The sequence below is a fragment of the Bos mutus genome, chromosome 6 (assembly GCF_027580195.1).
Source record: "Bos mutus isolate GX-2022 chromosome 6, NWIPB_WYAK_1.1, whole genome shotgun sequence".
NCBI lineage: Eukaryota > Metazoa > Chordata > Mammalia > Artiodactyla > Bovidae > Bos > Bos mutus.
Window position 1 is genome coordinate 101,944,270 of NC_091622.1, and position 22,505 is coordinate 101,966,774.

Consider the following 22,505-nt stretch of genomic DNA (forward strand, 5'->3'; position numbering starts at 1 on the left):
TGCCTCCTATGTGACAACCTGTCTAGCTAATTCTGGTGGCTCAGTGGTCAAGGATCCGTCTGCCAGTGCAGAGACACAGGAGACTCGAGATCGATCTCTGGGTTGGGAAGATCCTTGGAGTAGGAAACGACAACCCACTCCAGTATTTTTGCCTGGGAAATTCCATGGACAGAGGAGCCTGGAGGGCTACAGTCCATGGGGTCTCAAAAGAGTCAGACATGACTTAGTGGTTAAACAACAACAACAAACGTGTCCATTAACTCTTCAAAGTGTGAGGATACAGTGATGAAAACCAGGCAAAATTCCTTCTCTCAGAGTTATATTCTAAAGGACTGATCACTGAGCACTTATATAATACAAGTGTAATGTGAAACACTTCACAGGTTTTAAGTCATTTATTCACCAAGAAGACCCTGAAGCTTTACTACCTAAACTTTAAGGTAGTTTCAACCATAGTTCCCAGCAGAAGGGGCTTTAAAAGCCTGACACAAGCCACTTGTGCTTTTGATCTCTTGGGTTTTTTTTTTGACTCTCTGTCAGTAACTCTCAGTGTATGATCTTTGAATCAAATGCCTGCAACAACTGCCTGTTGAAATAAGAGATGTCTGGATCCCAACTTAAACACCTTATATTAAAATCTCTAGAGGTAAGATCCAGGTATCTATTTTTTAAACTGACTTCCCAAGTGATCTATGTCACGGAAGCCTGACTCTAGGGACAAGCGGCAAGAGGCTTTTTTCCCCCTCTGACCTAAGCCATCTCTTCTGTTTCCCCTTAACCAGCCTCATTGGCAAATAGCCTTCCAGAAAAGTAACGGGGTAATGTGTTATGAGACATTCTTTAAACCAGCATCTTGGCTGTACATTGGAATTGCTGGAAGGCTGTATCTCTCAGAGACCAGGCCACACTACAGACCATTTAGATTAGAATCTTGGGAGCAGGTGTCAGGTGTTGGCATTTTTTTAAAAGTCTCAGGTGAATTCTAATGGCACCAAAGTTGAAAGCTACTGCTCCAAAGAAATGCTTCTCATATTTGAATATGCATACAGATCACCTATGGGTCTTACTAAAATGAAAATTCTGATTTGGGGAATCAGGAGATTCTGTATTGCAAACAAACTCCCAGGTGATGCTGAGGCTGCTGGTCCATGGGCCAGATCTGAAGTAGCAAGTCTCAAGGGTCTCTAAAATTATAAAAGATAACTTAGCAATTCCTTCAGTAAAAAAGATTACTTAGCAATATGCTTCAGTATAATTTTGCACAAAGTAAGAGCTTAGTGATTATCTGTTGTATATTTAAAATGAATGTCTAAAACTTGACTATGATCTCCTCGAATATCAATGTCACATAATTCCATTATATAATAACGCTTAAAAATTACCCTCCTTCATATGCATGCATTTATGATAGGACTTCCAGAAATATACAAACTTCTTTCTTTAAAAAAATATTTTTTAAAAACTTATAGAAATTAGTTGCCTAATTCCTATTGCAATTAACTAGTTGCTATTCCAATCTTGAAAGTCAAAGTTGCTCAGTTGTGTCTGACTCTTTGTGACTCCATGGATCCGACTCTTTGTGACTCCATGGACTATGCAGTCCGTGGAATTCTCCAGGCCAGAATACTGTAGTGGGTAGCCTTTCCCTATTCCAGGGGATCTTCCCAACCCAGGGATCGAACCCAGGTCTCCTGCATTACAAATGGATTCTTTACCAGCTGAGCCACAAGGGAAGCCTAAGAATAAGGGAGTGGGTAGCCTATCCCTTCTCAGTGGATCTTCCTGACCCAGGAATCGAACTGGGGTCTCCTGCATTGCAGGTGGATTCTTTACCAACTGAGCTATTAGGGAAGCCCATTCCAATCTTGCTTGAATGATTAACAAATGTGGTTTTAAAAACGGATGGCTTCCTTAAGCTTAACTATTGTTTTTATTAACTTAATCCATGTAATTGTACTGTATCAAATTCCTGGCTTTAAATCCAAGTGAAAACATGTAATAGAAAAATTTATCATGGGGACAAACATCACTGTCACTTACTTTTCCATCAATGACAAAAAGTTGAGAGAAGATGGAACAAAGATCATTTTCTGTTCAGTCAGGATCCCATCTATCAGCTTGTTTACCACTTCCTCAGGTTCCAGGGTGGGTCCCAAACTGAAACAGAAGTAGTCTTCAGAACCAAAACATTTCACTGAGCCTTCAGCTTTGGTTTGGTGCTAAACGAGTATGTTAAGTTACCATACAAACCATTACATAACTGACTTATAGTTAGCATCCAGCCCAACACAGGTGCTCAAAAATGGTATCTATTTTAGCAATAATAATAACAAAATAAAGCCACTTATTTAGCGCTTATAAGGGAATAGCAATTAGCCAAGATGGCAATGGTCAGTCTCTCTTGCCCCCCGCCCCCCGCCCCTCCCAATCCTCTTGCTCACGCCCCACATCCTGTAAACAATGACTCTGCATGGCTATGGAACAGCTGAGATTATTTATAGCACTGCACACACACATCATGATGTACTCACTTGGCCACATGCCATCGTTGTTCTGTATATCTATATAAGCACCACCAGCTATCAGCAAATAAAGCATGTCTGTAGTTCCTAAGGCTCCTCGCATCTTCTTCCAGCTTCCTAGCTCACACCTTGCCTACCCTGGGTTCAGCAAACAGCAAGACAGTGCTTATTATGTACTGCATACTATGTTAAACATCTCACTAAAGTTTTCCAACAACTCTACAAAGGGGAGATACTAGAGTCCTTATTTTGCAAATAAGAACTATAGGAATAACTAGGACTCAAATTAATTTCACTAGATTAGAACTGATAAATTTCATTTTAAAATTTCTAGAAGTCTTAGGAAAGAAGTCAGATTCCATAATATGTATTATTCTATTAAGACAGTTTAGTGAACCATTTCTGAAGAATCAGAAAAATTAAAACATAGGACTACGCCCAGCTCTAAGTCCTTGATCTCCATATGGAATCTTTATTAAGCCTTGTTTTAATTTTCAGCTTTGTTACTTAGCTCACATTACATCTTTACTGTGTAATCATCCTGGCATATGTACTGCTGAGTAGATGCAGTCCCTAGAAAGTGACCTTGGTCATCTGGGTGTTGAAATAAGGGCACTTAGGCTGGAGTTGCACCAGAGTTGGTCCTGAGCTTTTAACATCTTATTAATGACTTAGAAACAAAAAGATGCATAATCAAATTTACTCACTAAATTGGCAAATGTCATCAAACTGGGTGACTAACATTTTGGGGGGCAGATTTTAACTGTGTGTGACTGGTTAAGTGGGACAAAATTAAACAAATTGAATGAGATTCTTTAGGAACAAATACAGAATAGCTCATTCAGAAAGAAGAAGACGTACCAAAGTAAGACTGGGACAACTGGAAAGTGTAGCATGTACTTAAAAGTGAACATGAGGGGACTTCCCTGACGGTCCAGTGGTTAAGAATCCACCTTCCGATGCAGGGGACATGAGTTCGATCCCTGGTAGGGGAGTTTAGATCTCAAATGCCTCTGAGTAACCCAGCCAGCACACCACAAGCAGACTGCCGAGCTCTAGGGCCAGTGCTCTGCAACAAGAGAAGCCCTCACACAGCGACAAAGATCCAGCACAGCCAAAAAAAAAAAAAAAAAAGTGAGCATGATAACTGGATACATGAAGGAAAACAGAACTTAAATCACACGTGATATAATCTCTCATTCTCAGCATTGTGTTGTTGTTTAGTCGCTCAGTCGTGTCCGGACTCTTGTGACCCCATGGACTGTAGCCTGCCACGCTCCTCTGTCCCTGGGATTTCCCAGGCGAGAGTACTGGAGTGGGGTGCCGTTTCCTTCTCTGGGGACCTTCTCAACCCAGGAATGGAACTCGCGTCTCCTGCACCGGCAGGTGGATTCTTTACCACTGAGCCACCAGGAAGTTCATTCTCAGAATAGGTCATTTATTAGAATCCTGGGTTTACCCCAGGACCCTGGTGCAACAATATTACATATGAAATGCAGAGGAAATGTAATAATGAAAGTGATGGATTTTGGCTCAATAGAGGCACCAATGAAAAGCAATGAGAACTTAAAGAAGACTAAGCAGTCCTTTAGCCTGTGGGATTAGCAGGTAAACAGTGCCAAGCAGGGGGATTCTAGAAACTGAAGGATGTTTATGCCTTGAAAAGTGTTGAGAGGGAAATCCAAGCATATTGCAACCAGGCTTCCGTATCCACAAGCTCCATCAAATCCCACAAACACCTGTGTAAACGGGACTGCACGTATTCATTCACACTGTGGCCTTGCTAACCTACCAATCCAGTGATGTTGGACTGACTGAACCTCTTAGTTACTTGATCTCTTTACCTAAGGTCTTAGCCTCTGCCGGAAGAATTTTCACTGAATTTAAAGATTGTCTAATAGCATGATATTAAAAAGACTGTAAGAAAAGCCTTCCAGAAAAAATTCAGTTTCTTGGCAAAATCAAACCTAAATCATTAAAATGTCAGTATATGGAAATACTTTTTCCTCAATAGTCTAATGTTAACAAGAGTTGCAAATCCTATTAAATAAATATAGATAATGGATTTTGTTGAAACTATTCAAAAACACTTCAGGCCTATCTGTTGGGATGGAGAAGACGAATGCATGTGGGATCTTAAGAATACTTAGGAAGAAAGTATTTTCAGGTAGAAGAACTACCTGAGTGGTTATCTAATTTCACCACTTAGGTAGCTGAGTAATTTGGGGGATGATATCTCTACTCTTCAAAATTGTTTGGTTTTGTACTTAATTGGAAAAAAGGACATAATGCAGTGGTACCAACTGACTCTCCAAGGGACAGAGTTATCAGTTTTGTAGCATTTTCAGATTCTATGATATGAATACTCCCAACATAGTCAATTTCAAGTTACCAGCATGGTGTCACCAAAGGAATATAAGTTGTCTTCTGCACTCCACAGATAATATGATGGTTAAATGGAAAATGTACATATAAATACTTATAGAGTTGTATTATACAAATGTTACTTGTCACCTTCTTATATAACAACTTTTTTATGGTACTAGCCAATGAAAAACTAATTATTTTTCTGCATGCGCTTAGTCACTTCAGTCGTGTCTGATTCTTTCCAACCCTATGGACTGTAGCCTGCCAGGTTCCTCTGGCCATGGGATTCTCCGGGCAAGAATACTGGAATGGGTTGCCATTCCCTCCTCCAGGGGATCTTCCTAACCCATGGATTGAACCTGAATCTCTTACATCTCCTGCATTGGCAGGCGGGTTCTTTACCACTAGTACCACCTGAGAAGCCCAATCTTTCTGTGGAACCCACAAAAGCTAAATTTTTAGAGAAAATAAATTTTGTTATGTATATTACACAAAGGAGAATAGACATCTTAAAACAATGTATCAGAGCATCCAATTATTCTTGACAAATAAATCCAGATTATGTGGCATTGTTTATATCACTAATGGAAAAGAAAAACATATTTAAGGCAAATGCATTTAATTTAAAAGTATTCATATACCTAATAATAATGCCCCCAAATATATGAAGCAAAAAGTGACATAATTGAAGAGAGATATGGACAGTTTGAAAATAAGAGCTGGAGACATTAATCCTACTTTCAACAATGGATTGAACAAATACACAGACGATCAGCAAGAAAGGACTTCCCTGGCGATCCAGGGGTTGGGACTCTGCTTCTACTGCCAGAGGCCTGGGTTCTATCGCTGGTCAAGGAACTATTATCTCATAAGCCATGAGGTGCAGCCAAAAATTAAAAACAAAAATCTCAAATCAATAACCTAACTTCCCAACTGAAGAATCCAGAGAAAAGAACTTACTCTAAAGCAAACAAATAAAGGAAATAATAAAGATTAAAGCAGACATAAATGAGAGAACAGATAACAATAGAGTCAATAAAACTGAAAGCTGGCTCTTTGAAAAGATCAACAAAACTGACAAACCTTTTTTGAACCAAGAAAAAAAGAGAAAGAGAAACCATTGAAATCAAGAATAAAACTGAGTTCATTACTGAGTTCACTACTACTAATCTTACAGAAATAAAAGGGACTATGAAAATATGATGAATAACTATATGTCAAGATTAGATAAGCTAGATTAAATGTACAAATTCCCAGGAACACACAAAGCACCAAAACTAACACAAGAAGGAATAGAAAACATGAGTAGCATGTTAATAAAAGATCTTTAACAAAAGATTTAACAAAAGTAATCAAAAAACTCCCAGCAAAGACCAGCACTAGAGGGTTTCATGATGAACTCTACTGGAGTTTAAAGAATTAACACCAATCCTTCTCAAAGTCTTTCCAAAGACAAGAGGAGAGAACTCTTCTCAACTCATCCTATGAGGCCAGAATAACCCTGTTACTAAAGCCAGAGAAAGATATCACTAGAAAACTACTACCAATATCTCTTCTGAATACAGATGCAAATATACTCAACAAAATACCATCAAATCAAATATAGCAATAAGTTAATGTAATATGCCATATTAATAGAATGAAGGATAAGCCCACATGATCATCTCAATATGCATGGAAAAAGCATTTAACAAAATCTAACAGTCTTTCATGAAAAAAAATCACTCACCAACCCAGGAACTTAAGGGAACTTCCTTAACCTTATTTTTCTAAGCATTTGTACAAGGCAGTCTGATCTGTATAACCAGAGTGAAACAGAGAAGATAAGAGGAGTTATTAAACATGAAAAGATGACTGTGAGCCTTTCTGATAATCAAAAATATACAATCACATAGAAGCGCTGTCTTTTCCTATCATAGTGGCCAAGACTAACAGCGCTGGATCACTGAAAAAGCAAGAGGGTTCCAGAAAAACATCTACTTCTGCTTTATTGACTATGCCAAAGCCTTTGACTGTGTGGATCACAATAAACTGTGGAAAATTCTGAAAGAGATGGGAATACCAGACCACCTGACCTGCCTCTTGAGAAACCTGTATGCAGGTCAGGAAGCAACAATTAGAACTGGACATGGAACAACAGACTGGTTCCAAATAGGAAAAGGAGTATGTCAAGGCTGTATATTGTCACCCTGCTTATTTAACTTCTATGCAGAGTACATCATGAGAAATGCTGGGTTGGAGGAAGCACAAGCTGGAATCAAGATTGCTGGGAGAAATATCAATAACCTCAGATATGCAGATGACACCACCCTTATGGCAGAAAGTGAAGAAGAACTAAAGATCCTCTTGATGAAAGTGAAAGAGGAGAGTGAAAAAGTTGGCTTAAAGCTCAACATTCAGAAAACTAAGATCATGGCAGCTGGTCCCATTACTTCATGGCAAATGGATGGGGAAACAATGGAAACAGTGGCTGACTTAATTTTGGGGGGCTCCAAAATCACTGCAGATGGTGACTGCAGCCATGAAATTAAAAGACGCTTGCTCCTTGGGAGAAAAGTTATGACCAACCTAGTTCAGTTCAGTTTAGTCACTCAGTCGTGTCTGACTCTGCGACCCTATGAACTGCAGCACGCCAGGCCTCTCTGTCCATCACCAACCCCCGGAGTCCACCCAAACCCATGTCCATTGAGTTGGTGATGCCATCCAACCATCTCATCTTCTGTCGTCCCCTTCTCCTCCTGCCCTCAATCTTTCCCAGCATCAGGGTCTTTTCTAGACAGCATATTAAAAATCAGAGACTTTACTCTGCCAGCAAAGGTCCATCTAGTCAGGGGTATGGTTTTTCCAGTAGTCATGTATGGATGTGAGAGTTGGACTATAAAGAAAGCTGAGCGCAGAAGAATTAATGCTTTTGAACTGTTGTGTTGGAGAAGACTCTTGAGAGTCCCTTGGACTGCAAGGAGGTCCAACCAGTCCATCCTAAAGGAGATCAGTCCTGGGTGTTCATTGGAAGGACGGATGTTGAAGCTGAAACTCCAATACTTTGGCCACCTGATGCAAAGAGCTGACTCATTTGAAAAGACCCTGATGCTGGGAAAGATTGAGGGTGGGAGGAGAAGGGGACGACAGAGGATGAGGTGGTTGGATGGCATCACCGACGCAATGGACATGAGTTTGGGTAAACTCTGGGAGTTGACGATGGACAGGGAGGCCTGGCACGATGCGGTTTGTGGGGTTGCAAAGAGTCGGACACGACTGAGTGACTGAACTGAACTGAACTGAATATTCAAAGTTGGCAAAGGTGAGAGGAATGGACACTTTATACCCTGCCAGTGGGAGGATAAATTAAAACAATCCTTCAGGACGGTAATCTAATATATCAATCAAAAGTAAGTCCCTACTTTTTGACCCAATAATTTGTTTCAAAAAAATAATTATAATAAGATGGTTGAATGTTCGCTGCAGCATTATTTACAACAGCTAGGACAGGGAGGCATCCTAGATGTCCATCAGTAGATGAAAGGATAAAGAAGCTGTAGTACCGATGCACACGGAATATGACTCAGCCATAAAAAGGAATGCATTTGAATGAGTGCTAACGTGGTGGATGAACCTAGGGCCTATTATACTGAACGAAGTAAGTCAGAAAGAGAAGAACAAATATCATATATTAACACATACATAGGGAATCTGGAAAGATGGTACTGATGAGCCTATTTGCAGGGCAGCAACGGAGGTGCAAACATAGAGAACAGACATGGACACTGGGGAGGGGGTAAGAAGGAGACGCTGTGACGAATGGAGAAAGTAGCATGAAAACATATACACTAACATAGGTAAGACAGATAGTAGGAATTTGTTATGTGACTCACGGAACTCAAACCAGGCCTCCGTGACAACCTAGAGTCGGGGGATGGGATGGGAGGTGGGAGGGAGGCTCAAGAGGGAGTGGCCATATGTATACTATGGCTGATCCATGTTGATGTACAGCAGAAACCAACAAATTTGTAATTATCGTTCAATTAAAAATAAATTAAGAAACAAATAAAAACAAGGGAAAAGAAAAAAATAAGATGGTTGGAAAGGCAAGCAAAGATACACACACACTTACATATATACATGTGAATATATAAACACATAATGTGTATATGCATATGTATACATGCACACAAAAATATGCATTTATTGCAATAACGAAAGATTTGAGATCTAAATGTCCCTCAACAGAGAAAATTACATCCAAGGATCATTAGGCTAACATTAAAAAGAATAATGTGAGACTTCCCTGGCAGGCCAGCCATTAAGACTCTGAGTTTCCACTGTAGGGGGTATGGGTAGGATTCCTGGTCTGGGGACAAAGAACCCACATGCCACACAGTGTGGCCAAAAATAAAAATAAAGAAACAGTAAGGTAAGAAAAAGGAAGAGAAAGGTAGCTCTTTGGGCTTCCCTGGTGGCTCAGACGGTAAAGACTCTGCCTGCAATGCAGGACACCAGGCTTCGATCCCTGGAGTAGGGCATGGCTACCCACTCTAATATTCTTGCCTAGAGAATCCGGTGAACAAAGGAGTCCAGCGGGCTATAGATCTTGGGGTTGCAAAGAGTCGGACATGACTGAGCACATGCACACAAGTTAGCTCTTTATATATCAACACAGAAAGCTAACAGCAGCATATTGTTATCAGCAAGGTAGCTTATATAAATAGTATGTATGTTTCCATGTACCAGAAAAAGGAAATCAATTAGGAAGTGTAGACGCTTTAAAAGCAATGAAGCTATTTCCAATGAAACAATATACATTTTAAAATTAATGATTCTTGGGGAAAAACTTCAATGAAAAATTATGTTGAAAAAAGAAAGCTAGGAATAGAGCGGCATTTGGAGTCAGGGACCCCGGAAAGAATTCCAGTCTGCCATTCTGGGACTGCGGAACCTTGGGGAATTCTCTTAACTTCTCCAAGTTTCAGTTTCTTTGTCCATAACATGGGCAGATTGTTAAAAGGATTAGAGCTGGGGGAGGAAACCTATGGTGTGGATCCAAGTCAAGTTCTCCCGTCTCAAAGATCAGAGGTAATTTATGTCAGGTATGTAGACCTAGTAGGGTACCTGGTATTTCGTAGGCTTTCAATGAAAGATGGAAAAGTGAAAGCTGCTCAGTTGTATCTGACTCTTTGTGACCCTGTGGACTGTAGCCCGCCAGTCTCCTCTGTCCATGGAATTCTCCAGGCAAGAATACTGGAGTGGGTAGCCATTCCCTTCTCCAGGGGATCTTCCCAACCCAGGGATCAGACACAGGTCTCCCGCACTGCAGGTGGATTCTTTACCGTCTGAGCCACCAGGGTACCTTGTATTTAGTAGGCTTTCAATAAAGGCTTTTAATAAGATGATTTCTTGATATCCAAGTGTATTTATTTTTTAATTAACTGATTTATTTATTTTTGGCTGTGCTGGGTCTTCATTGTTGCGAGGGTTTTTTTCTCTAATTGCAGAGAGCAAGGACTCCTCTCTAGTTGTGGTGGTCGGACTTCTCATTGCAGTGGCTTCTCTTGTTGCGGAGCACGGGCTCTGGGGTTTGTGGGCTCAGTAGTTGTGGCTCTGGGGCTCTAGAGCACAGGCTCAACAGCTGTGGTGCATGGGTTTAGCTGCTCTGAGGCATGTGGGTCTCCCCAGATCAGAAATGGAACCTGTGTCTCCTACATTGGCAGGTGGATTCCTTACCACTGAGCCACCGAGGAAGCCTAATAACCAAGTTTATTTAGCAAAAATAACTGTTAGCTGTCAAAACACTTACTTGGAGCACCTGGTTACACTTAATTCCAATAAACCTCAGATTATGCTACATTATAACCCTCACAGTAAAACAGTTTCTTTGCAGTGTGTTAGATATGTAAATATAATAACCAATAAGCTACATCTTTGATGTGCCTTAAAAGAGAATTTAAGTTCCAACATTAATATAAAACAAATTATTCTGAACTGGTCCCTTAGAGGAGGATTGCTTCCTTTTTTCTCAAAGCCTTGTCCCTCTGCAAAAAAAGGAAATTTCAATCTGAAACTCAGTTCTGCCAATTACAGTCAAGTTACTTGATCTCTCTAAGCAAAGTACTGTTGATGAGGTTTAAGAAAACTAGAGATTTTATTTAGTGTTCAAAATACAAACTGAAGTAAGAATTTTTCTGTCCTCTAATTAGAGCTCTGCTGGAGCAAGCAGCGGTTGTGTGATGCTGGAGCGAGTTTGGGCAGCATAGTTTGGCCCAAGGCAAATAGCAGGAACACAGCTCCACCCATCAACAGAAAACGGGATTAAAGATTTACTGAGCATGGCCTTGCCCATAAGAGTAAGACAGTTTTCCCCACAGCCAATCCCTCTCATCAGGAATCTTCCATAAGTCTCTTATCCTTCTCCAGCAGAGGGCAGACAGACTGAAAATCACAATCACAGAAAACTAACCAATCTGATCACATGGACGACAGCCTTATCGAACTCAATGAAACTATGAGCCATGCCATGTAGGGCCACCCAAGACAGACGGGTCATGGTGGAGAGTTCTGACAAAATATGGTCTACTGGAGAAGGGAATGGCAAACCACTTCAGTATTCTTGCCTTGAGAACCCCATGAACAGTATGAAAAGGTAAAATGATAGGATACTGAAAGAGGAACTCCCCAGGTCAGTAGGTACCCGATATGCTACTGAAGATCAGTGGAGAAATAACTCCAGAAAGAATGAAAAGACAGGGCCAAAGCAAAAACAACTCCCAGTTGTGGATGTGACTGGTGATGGAAGCAAGGTCCGATGCTGTAAAGAGCAATATTGCATAGGAACTTGGAATGTTAGGTCCATGAATCAACAGGAGATGGCAAGAGTGAACATCAACATGTTAGGAATCAGTGAACTAAAATGGACTGGAATGGGTGAATTTAACTCAGATGACCATTATATCTACTACTGTGGGCAAGAGTCCCTTGGAAGAAATGGAGTAGCCATCATGGTCAACAAAAGACTCTGAAATGCAGTACTTGGATGCAATCTCAAAAACAACAGAATGATCTCTGTTCGTTTCCAAGGCAAAGCATTCAATATCACAGTAATCCAAGTCTATGCCCTGACCAGTGATGCAGAAGAAGCTGAAGTTGAACGATTCTATGAAGACCTACAAGACCTTTTAGAACTAACACCCAAAAAAGATGTCCTTTTCATTATAGGGGACTGGAATGCAAAAGTAGGAAGTCAAGAAATATCTGGAGTAACAGGCAAATTTGGCCTTGGAATACGGAATGAAGTAGGGCAAAGGCTAGCAGAGTTCTGCCAAGAGAACGCACTGGTCATAGCAAACACCCTCTTCTAAAAACACAGAAGACTCTACACATGGACATCACTAGATGGTCAACGCTGAAATCATATTGATTATATTCTTTGCAGCCAAGGTCAGCAAAAACAAGAGTGGGAGCTGACTGTGGCTCAGATCATAAACTCCTTATTGCCAAATTCAGACTTAAGTTGAAGAAAGTAGGAAAACCACTAGACTATTCAGGTATGACCTAAGTCAAATTCCTTATGATTATACAGTGGAAGTAAGAAATAGATTTAAGGGACTAGATCTGATAGAGTGCCTGATGAATTATGGACAGAGGTTCATGACATTATACAGGAGACAGGGATCAAAACCATCCCCAAGAAAAAGAAATGCAAAAAAGCAAAATGGCTGTCTGGGGAGGCCTTACAAATGGCTGTGAAAAGAAGAGAAGCAAAAAGCAAAGGAGAAAAGGAAAAATATACCCATTTGAATGCACAGTTCCAAAGAAAAGCAAGGAGAGATAAGAAAGCCTTCCTCAGTGATCAGTGCAAAGAAATAGAGGAAAACAATAGAATGGGAAAGACTAGACATCTCTTCAAGAAAATTAGAGATACCAAGGGAACATTTCATGCAAAGATGGGCTCAATAAAGGACAAAATGGTATGCACCTAACAGAAGCAGAAGATATTAAGAATAGGTGGCAAGAATACACAGAAGAACTGTACAAAAAAGATCTTCACGACTCAGATAATCACGATGGTGTGATCACTCACCTACAGCCAGACATCCTAGAATGTGAAGTCAAGTGGGCCTTAGGAAGCATCACTATGAACAAAGCTAGTGGAGGTGATGGAATTCCAGTTGAGCTATGTCAAATCCTAAAAGATGATGCTGTGAAAGTGCTGCACTCAATATGTCACCAAATTTGGAAAAGGCAGCAGTGGCCACAGGATTGGAAAAAGTCAGTTTTCATTCCAATGCCAAAGAATGCTCAAACTACTGCACAATTGCACTCATCTCACACACTAGAAAAGTAATGCTCAAAATTCTCAAAGCAAGTCTTCAACAGTACATGAACCATGAACTTCCAGATGTTCAAGCTGGTTTTAGAAAAGGCAGAGGAACCAGAGGTCAAATTGCCAACATCTGTTGGAACATCGAAAAAGCAAGAGAGTTCCAGAAAAACATCTATTTCTGCTTTATTGACTATGCCAAAGCCTTTGACTGTGTGGATCACAACAAACTGTGGAAAATTCTGAAAGAGATGGGAATACCAGATCACCTGATCTGCCTCATGAGAAATCTGTATGCAGGTCAGGAAGCAACAGTTAGAATTGGACATGGAACAACAGACTGGTTCCAAATCGGGAAAGGAGTACAGCAAGGCTGTATATTGTCACCCTGCTTATTTAACTTGTACGCAGAGTACATCATGAGAAACGCTGGTCTGGATGAAGTACAAGCTGGAATCAAGATTGCTGGGAGGAATATCAATAACCTCAGATATGCAGATGACACCACCCTTATGGCAGAAAGTGAAGAAAAACAAAAGAGCCTCTTGATGAAAATGGAAGAGGAGAGTGAAAAAGCTGGCTTAAAGCTCAATATTCAGAAAACGAAGATCATGGCATCTGGTCCCATCACTTCATGGGAAATAGATGGGGAAACAGTGGAAACAGTGGCAGACTTTATATTTTGGGGCTCCCAAATCACTGCAGATGGTGACTGCAGCCATGAAATTAAAAGACGCTTACTCCTTGGAAGGAAAGCTATGACCAACCTAGACAGCATATTAAAAAGCAGAGACATTACTTTGTCAACCAAGGTCCGTCTAGTCAAGGCTATGGTTTTTCCAGTAGTCATGTATGAATGTGAGAGTTGGACTATAAAGAAAGCTGAATGCCGAAGAATTGATGCTTTTGAACTGTGGTGTTGGAGGACTCTTGAGAGTCTCTTGGACTGCCAGGAGATCCAATCAGTGAATCCTAAAAGAAATCAGCCCTGAATATTCTTTGGAAAGACTGATGTTGAAGTTGAAACTCCAGTACTTTGGCCACCTAATGTGAAGAGCTGACTCATTGGAAAAGACCCTGATGCTGGGCAAGATTGAAGGTGGAAGGAGAAGGGAACGACAGAGGATGAGATGGTTGGATGGCAGCACCAACTCAATGGACATGAGTCTGAGTAAACTCCAGGAGTTGGTGATGGACAGGGAGGCCTGGAGTGCTGCATTCCATGGGGTTGCAAAGAGTCGAATAAGACTGAGCGACTGAACTGAACCGAACTGAATTGAAACTCAGTTTCTACATTAAACCCAACTTCACCTTTGGCATCCTAACATCAGCTTATCTTCAAGGGAATTCGTGTGGCAGGACAAGCCCCAGACCCTTCCTTAGTTAGGTTATATTCTCGATCAGGCTAGAATCAGGTTGACTTCTATTTAAACTTCCCCTTACCACCCGCTAAGGCAAATGTCCCAGTTATTTTTAGTTGTACTAGCAGAGTTTTGCCAGCAGAGGTCACCCTTGCCATCATGAATGCCAGCTTTCCTCAGGCTTATTCTGGAGGCAAGGGTAAAAAATTCAATTACAATGCAAATATATATACAATGTCTGTGTTTAACTGCTAAAAGACAGTCTAAGTGATAAGCTTGACTCAAATCTATTATTTTAGTGTCTAAATACTGGCAAACTTTATCTTGAAGATAAAACACTCTCCTCTACCTTTGAGAATACCTTTCAGTTTCAGTGAACTTTAAAAAATTATTTCCTATTGAGATATAATTTACCTATTATATAAGTTTGTGTACAACTAGCTGATTTGATATATTTATATATTGCCATATGACTGCCACCTTAGCATTAGGTAATACTTCTATCTCATTACATATTTATTTCTGTTTTGTGATGGGAACATTTAAAATCTAACTTCTAAGCAACTTTGAATTTTGTAAATACAGTATTGCTGCCCTTGGGCTTCGTGGGAGGCTCAGTGGTAAAGAATTCACCTGCCAAGCAGGAAATGAGGATTTGATCCCTGGGTCTGGGAGATTCCCTGGAGAAGGAAAAGGCAACCCACTCCAGTATTCTTGCCTGGAGAATCCCATAGACAAAGGAGCCTGGCAGGCTGCAGTCCCTGGGGTCACAAAGAGTTGGACATGAATTAGTGGCTAAACAACACTAATAACTTGTTGTCTATAATCATAATGCTGAGGGAACAAGCAGTTTACTTACTGCTTCTAGAATCTCATGTGTAATATATGCCGGTTATATGAAATTTAGACATTTAATCTGTACAAAAAGAGATGTCTGTGCTTCCCTGGTGGCTCAGATGGTAAAGAATCTGCCTGCAATGCAGAAGACCTGGGTTCAATCCCTGCGTCAGAAAGATCCCCTGGAGAAGGAAATGGCAACCCACTCCAGTATTCTTGCCTGGAGAATCCCATGGACAAAGAAGCCTGGCGGGCTACAGTCCATGGGATCACAGAGTCAGACACGACTGAGTTACTATCACTTTCATTTTCAAAGAGATGTCCAAAAGAATGTTCTTCAAAATGTTAAAAATAGTCTTCACTGGATAGAGGGTTTAAATGAAATGGAAAAAAAATTTATTTGTATTTTTCTGTATGTTGGAATTTTTTTTAAAGTAACCATTTTTGTAAACCATGTTTACAAAAATATTAAAGCTATTCTCAAAGACAGGAAACATTAAAAATTAACCTCAGTGCCAATCTTTTGTAATTTTATTTTCTAACCAAGAAAAGATTTTGATCTGGTACTTATTTTGAAAAGATTCTGATCTGTTACTAATTTTGGGCGGCACTGGAGCGGCCAAAAGGAGATACCCCACGTCCAAGGTCAGTAGTGGTGGCCGTGAGGAGATACCCCAAGTCCAAGATAAGGAGCAGCGGCTGCACTTTCCTGGAGCAGCTATGAAGAGATACCCCAAGTCCAAGGTAAGAGAAACCCTAGTAAGACAGTAGGCACTGAGAGAGGGCATCAGAGGGCAGACTGAAACCATAATCACAGAAAACTAATCAATCTAATCACATTGACCATAGGGCCACCCAAGATGGAGGGGTCATGGTGGAGAGGTCTGACAGAAGGTGGTCCACTGGAGAAGGGAATGGCAAACCACTTCAGTGTTCTTGGCTTGAGAACCCCATGAACAGTATGAAAAGGCAAAATGATAGGATACTGAAAGAGGAACTCCCCAGGTTGGTAGGTGCCCAATATGCTACTGGAGATCAGTGGAGAAATAACTCCAGAAAGAATGAAGAGACGGAGCCAAAGCAAAAACAACACCCAGCTGTGGATGTGACTGGTGATAGAAGCAAGGTCTGATGCTGTAAAGAGCAATATTGCATAGGAACCTGGAATGTTAGGTTCACGAATCAAGGCAAATTGGAAGTGGTCAAACAAGAGATGGCAAGAGTGAATGTCGACATTCTAGGAATCAACGAACTGAAATGGACTGGAATGGGTGAAATTTAACTCAGATGACCATTATATCTACTACTGTAGGCAGGAATCCCTTAGAAGAAATGGAGTAACCATCATGGTGAACAAAAGACTGAAATGCAGTACTTGGATGTAATCTCAAAAACGACAGAATGATCTCTGTTTGTTTCCAAGGCAAACCATTCAATATCATGGTAATCCAAGTCTATGCCCCAACCAGTAATGCTGAAGAAGCTGAACGGTTCTATGAAGACCTACAAGACCTTTTAGAAAGTGAAGTTGCTCAGTTGTGTCTGACTCTTTGCGACCCCATGGACTGGAGCCCACCAGGCTTGTCTGTCCATGGAATTGTCCAGTCAAGAACACTGGAGTGGGTTGCCATTTCTTTCTCCAGGGGATCTTCCTGACTCAGGATTGAACCTGGGTCTCCTGCATTGCAGGCAGACGCTTTATGGTCTGAGCCACCAGGAAAGCCTTCAAGACCTTTTAGAACTAACACCCAAAAAAGATGTCCTTTTCATTATAGGAGACTGGAATGAAAAAGTAGGAAGTCAAGAAACATATGGAGTAATAGGCAAATTTGGCCTTGGAGTACAAAATGAAGCAGGGCAAAGGCTAGTAGAGTTTTGCCAAGAGAACACACTGGTCATAGCAAACACCCTCTTCCAACCACACAAGAGAAGACTCTACACACAGACGTCACCAGATGGCCAACACCGAAATCAGACTGATTATATTCTTTGCAGCCAAAGATGGAGAAGCTCTATACAGTCAGCAAAAACAAGACCAGGAGCTGACTGTGGCTTAGATCATGAGCTCCTTATTACCAAATTCAGACTTAAATAGAAGAAAGTAGGGAAAACCACTAGACCATTCAGGTATGACCTACATCAAATCCCTTACGATTATACAGTGGAAGTGAGAAATAGATTTAAGGGACTAGATCTGAAAGAGTGCGTGGTGAACTATGGATGGATGGAGATTCATGACATTGTACAGGAGACAGGGATCAAAACCATCCCCAAGAAAAAGAAATGCAAAAAAGCAAAATGGCTGTCTGAGGAATAGCTGTGAAAAGAAGAGAAGCAAAAACCACAGGAGAGGGGGAAGGCGCCAAGATGGCGGAGGAGTAGGACGGGGAAAACACTTTCTCCCCCACAAATTCATCAAAAGAGCATTTAAACGTCGAGTAAATTCCACAAAACAACTTCTGAATGCCGGCAGAGGACATCAGGCACCCAGAAAAGCAACCCAACTCCTTGAAAGGAGGTAGGAAAAAATATTAAAGACAATAAAAGAGACAAAAGAGGAGGGACGGAGTTCCGTCCGGGAAGGAGTCTTAAAAAGAGAGAAGTTTCCAAACACCAGGAAACCTTCTCACTGCGAATCCGTGCGAGCTTTGGAAGCACAGAGGACAACATAACAGGGAGAAAAATAAATAAACAATTAAAACTCGCAGATTGCGAGCCCTACGGTAACTCCTCTAGCGGAGAAGCAGCGCAGGCGCCTGCATCCGCCATTAGCAAGCGGGGCTGGGCAGGGAGGCGTGGCGCGCGGGCTGCATCGCTGAGAGTAAGAATCTGGCCTGAATACCTGAGCACTATCTGAGCGAAATAATTTGGGCTAGCAAACTAGACTGTGGGATATCTACCATGCGAAAAGCCAGCCTAACCTAAGACACGCCAGCCAGCGCGACGGGACAAAGGACTAAACAGAGGTAGCCGGCTGCAAACCTTCCCCCTCCGGTGACAGGCAGCCAGAGCCGGAAGGGGGCAATCACAGCCCCAGAGAGACATTATCTATAAAACTGGCTTCTTTGCTAACTAAAACTTATTGGGGGTCTGGACGGTTAACATCTGCCTGAGAAGGTGCGCCGGTTTTACACCCAGATAACCAAGTGGCGGGGAGGCGATAAGTCGCAGCATTGGCGCTCGCCAAACACCTCATCACCTGAGCTGCTCGGACCTGGGAAGAGCACAAAACGCAGCCCCAACTGAGTCTGCGCCTCTGAGGACTACCTGAGTGCCTGAACCAGAGCGGCTTGGACCTGGGAGGTGCATGCAACCCAGGGCCAGCCTCGGATTGTTCCCGGCGGAACAACCTAGAGCCTGAGCAGTGTGGGCAGGGAGGCTACACGCGCCGTGAGCGGGGCAGACCCAGTGTGGCTGAGGCACTGCGAGCGCACGCCAGTGTCATTTGTTTGCAGCATCCTTCCCTCCCTCCCCATAGCGCGACTGAACAAAGAGAAGAAATACAGCTCCACCCACCAGAACACCGACACAAGCTTCCCTAACCAGGAAACCTTGATAAGCCACCTCTACATACCCACACACAGCAAGGAAACGCCACAATAAAGAGAACTCCACAAACTGCCAGAATACAGAAAGGACTCCCAAACTCAGCAATTTAAACAAGATGAAGAGACAGAGGAATACCCAGCAGATAAAGGAACAGGATAAATGCCCACCAAACCAAACAAAAGAGGAAGAGATAGGGAATCTACCTGATAAAGAATTCCAAATAATGATAGTGAAATTGATCCAAAATCTTGAAATTAAAATGGAATCACAGATAAATAGCCTGGAGACAAGGATTGAGAAGATGCAAGAAAGGTTTAACAAGGACCTAGAAGAAATAAAAAAGAGTCAATATATAATGAATAATGCAATAAATGAAATTAAAAACACTCTGGAGCCAACAAATAGTAGAATAACAGAGGCAGAAGATAGGATTAGTGAATTAGAAGATAGAATGGTAGAAATAAATGAATCAGAGAGGATAAAAGAAAAACGAATTAAAAGAAATGAGGACAATCTCAGAGACCTCCAGGACAATATTAAACGCTACAACATTGAATCATAGGGGTTCCAGAAGAAGAAGACAAAAAGAAAGACCATGAGAAAATACTTGAGGAGATAATAGTTGAAAACTTCCCTAAAGTGGGGAAGGAAATAATCACCCAAGTCCAAGAAACCCAGAGAGTCCCAAACAGGATAAACCCAAGGAGAAACACCCCAAGACACATATTAATCAAATTAACAAAGATCAAACACAAAGAACAAATATTAAAAGCAGCAAGGGAAAAACAACAAATAACACACAAGGGAATTCCCATAAGGATAACAGCTGATCTTTCAATAGAAACTCTTCAAGCCAGGAGGGAATGGCAAGACATACTTAAAATGATGAGAGAAAATAACCTACAGCCCAGATTATTGTACCCAACAAGGATCTCATTCAAGTATGAAGGAGAAATCAAAAGCTTTTCAGACAAGCAAAAGCTGAGAGAATTCTGCACCACCAAACCAGCTCTCCAACAAATACTAAAGGATATTCTCAAGACAGGAAACACAAAAATGGTGTATAAACTCGAACCCAAAACAATAAAGTAAATGGCAACGGGATCATACTTATTAGTAATTACCTTAAACGTAAATGGGTTGAATGCCCCAACCAAAAGACAAAGACTGGCTGAATGGATACAGAAACAAGACCCCTACATATGTTGTCTACAAGAGACCCACCTCAAAACAGGGGACACACACAGACTGAAACTGTAGGGCTGGAAAAAGATTTTCCATGCAAATTGGGACCAAAAGAAAGGAGTCACAATACTCGTATCAGATAAATTAGACTTTAAAACAAAGGCTGTGAAAAGAGACAAAGAAGGTCACCACATAATGATCAAAGGATCAATCCAAGAAGAAGATATAACAATTATAAATATATATCCACCCAACATGGGAGCACCGCAGTATGTAAGACAAATCCTAACAAGTATGAAAGGAGAAATTAACAATAACACAATAATAGTGGGAGACTTTAATACCCCACTCACACTTATGGATAGATCAACTAAACAGAAAATTAACAAGGAAAAAAAAAAAAAAACATGTATCTATAAAGCTCACTAAAGCAAAGCACAGTAAAATGAGGTATGGCAATAAAGGTGTTAAATTTATAAAAAAAAATAAATAAATAAAGTGCTGAAAAAAAAAAAAAAAAAAAAACCACAGGAGAAAAGGAAAGATATAAGCATCTGAATGCAGAGTTCCAAAGAATAGCAAGGAGAGGTAAGAAAGCCTTCCTCAGTGATCAGTGCAAAGAAATAGAGGAAAACAATAGAATGGGAAAGACTAGACATCTCTTCAAGAAAATTAGAGATACCAAGGGAACATTTCATGCAAAGATGGGCTCAATAAAGGACAGAAATGGTATGCACCTAACAGAAGCAGAAGATATTAGAAAAGGTGGCAAGAATACACAGAAGAACTGTACAAAAAAGATCTTCACGACCCAGATAATCACGATGGTTTGATCACTCACCTACAGCCAGACATCCTGGAATGTGAAGTCAAGTGGGCCTTAAGAAGCATCACTATGAACAAAGCTAGTGGAGGTGATGGAATTCCAGTTGAGCTATGTCAAATCCTAAAAGATGATGCTGTGAAAGTGCTGCACTCAGTATGTCACCAAATGTGGAAGAGGCAGCAGTGGCCACAGGACTGGAAAAGGTCAGTTTTCATTCCAATCCCAAAGAAAGGCAATGCCAAAGAATGCTCAAACTACTGCACAATTGCACTCACCTCACAAAGCTAGTGAGATGAGTAAATTTGGAGCTAGTAAAGTAATGCTCCAAGTTCTCCAAGCCAGGCTTCAGCAAAACGTGAACCGTGAACTTCCAGATGTTCAAGCTGGTTTTAGAAAAGGCAGAGGAACCAGAGATCAAATTGTCAACATCTGCTGGATCATCGTAAAAGCAAAAGAGTTCCAGAAAAACATCTATTTCTGCTTTATTGACTATGCCAAAGCCTTTGACTGTGTGGATTACAGTAAACTGTGGAAAATTCTGAAAGAGATGGGAATACCAGACCACCTGACCTGCCTCTCGAGAAATCCGTATGTAGGTCAGGAAGCAACAGTTAGAACGGGACATGGAACAACAGACTGGTTCCAAATAGGAAAAGGAGTTCGTCAAGGCTGTATATTGTTACCCTGCTTATTTAACTTATATGCAGAGTACATCATGAGAAATGCTGAGCTGGATGAAGCACAAGTTGGAATCAAAATTGCCGGGAGAAATATCAATAACCTCAGACATGCAGATGACACCACCCTTACGGCAGAAAGTGAAGAACTAAAGAGCCTCTTGATGAAAATGAAAGAAGAGAGTGAAAAAGTTGGCTTAAAGCTCAACATTCAGAAAACTAACATCATGGCATCCGGTCCCATCACTTCACGGAAAATAGAGGGGGAACAGTGGCAACAGTGGCAGACTTTATTTTGGGGGGCTCGAAAACATGGCAGATGGTGACTACAGCCATGAAATTAAAAGACGTTTACTCCTTGGAAGAAAAGTTATGACCAACCTAGACAGCATATTAAAAAGCAGAGACATTATTTTGTCAATAAAGGTCCATCTAGTCAAGGCTATGGTTTTTTCAGTAGTCATGTATGGATGTGAGAGTTGGACTATAAAGAAAACTGAGCGGAGAAGAATTGATGCTTTTGAACCGTGGTGTTGGAGAAGACACTTGAGCCTCTCTTGGACTGCAGGGAGATCCAACCAGTCCATCCTAAAGATCAGTCCTGAGTGTTCATTGGAAGGACTGATGTTGAAGCTGAAACTCCAATACTTTGGCCACCTGATGTGAAAAGCTGACTCATTGGAAAAGACCCTGATGCTGGGAAAGATTGAAGGCAGGAGGAGAAGGGATGACATAGTTGGATGTCATCACCGACTCAATGTCGTGAGTCTGGGTAAACTCCGGGAGTTGGTGATGGACAGGGAGGCCTGGCATGCTGCGGTCCATGGGGTTGCAAAGAGTCAGACATGACTGAGAGACCGAACTGAACTG

The 22,505-nt window shown here is 41.3% G+C and overlaps 1 protein-coding gene across 1 annotated transcript in view; it reads right to left on the reverse strand.

Annotated features, from left to right (window-relative positions):
* Positions 1–22,505, reverse strand: part of HSD17B11 (hydroxysteroid 17-beta dehydrogenase 11) — a 51,754-nt gene that overhangs the window by 4,212 nt on the left and 25,037 nt on the right. Inside the window, exon 6 of the mRNA XM_005904475.3 lies at positions 2,041–2,157. Within this exon, the coding sequence (XP_005904537.1) occupies positions 2,041–2,157 (117 nt within the window). The remainder of the gene's footprint in view (positions 1–2,040; positions 2,158–22,505) is intronic.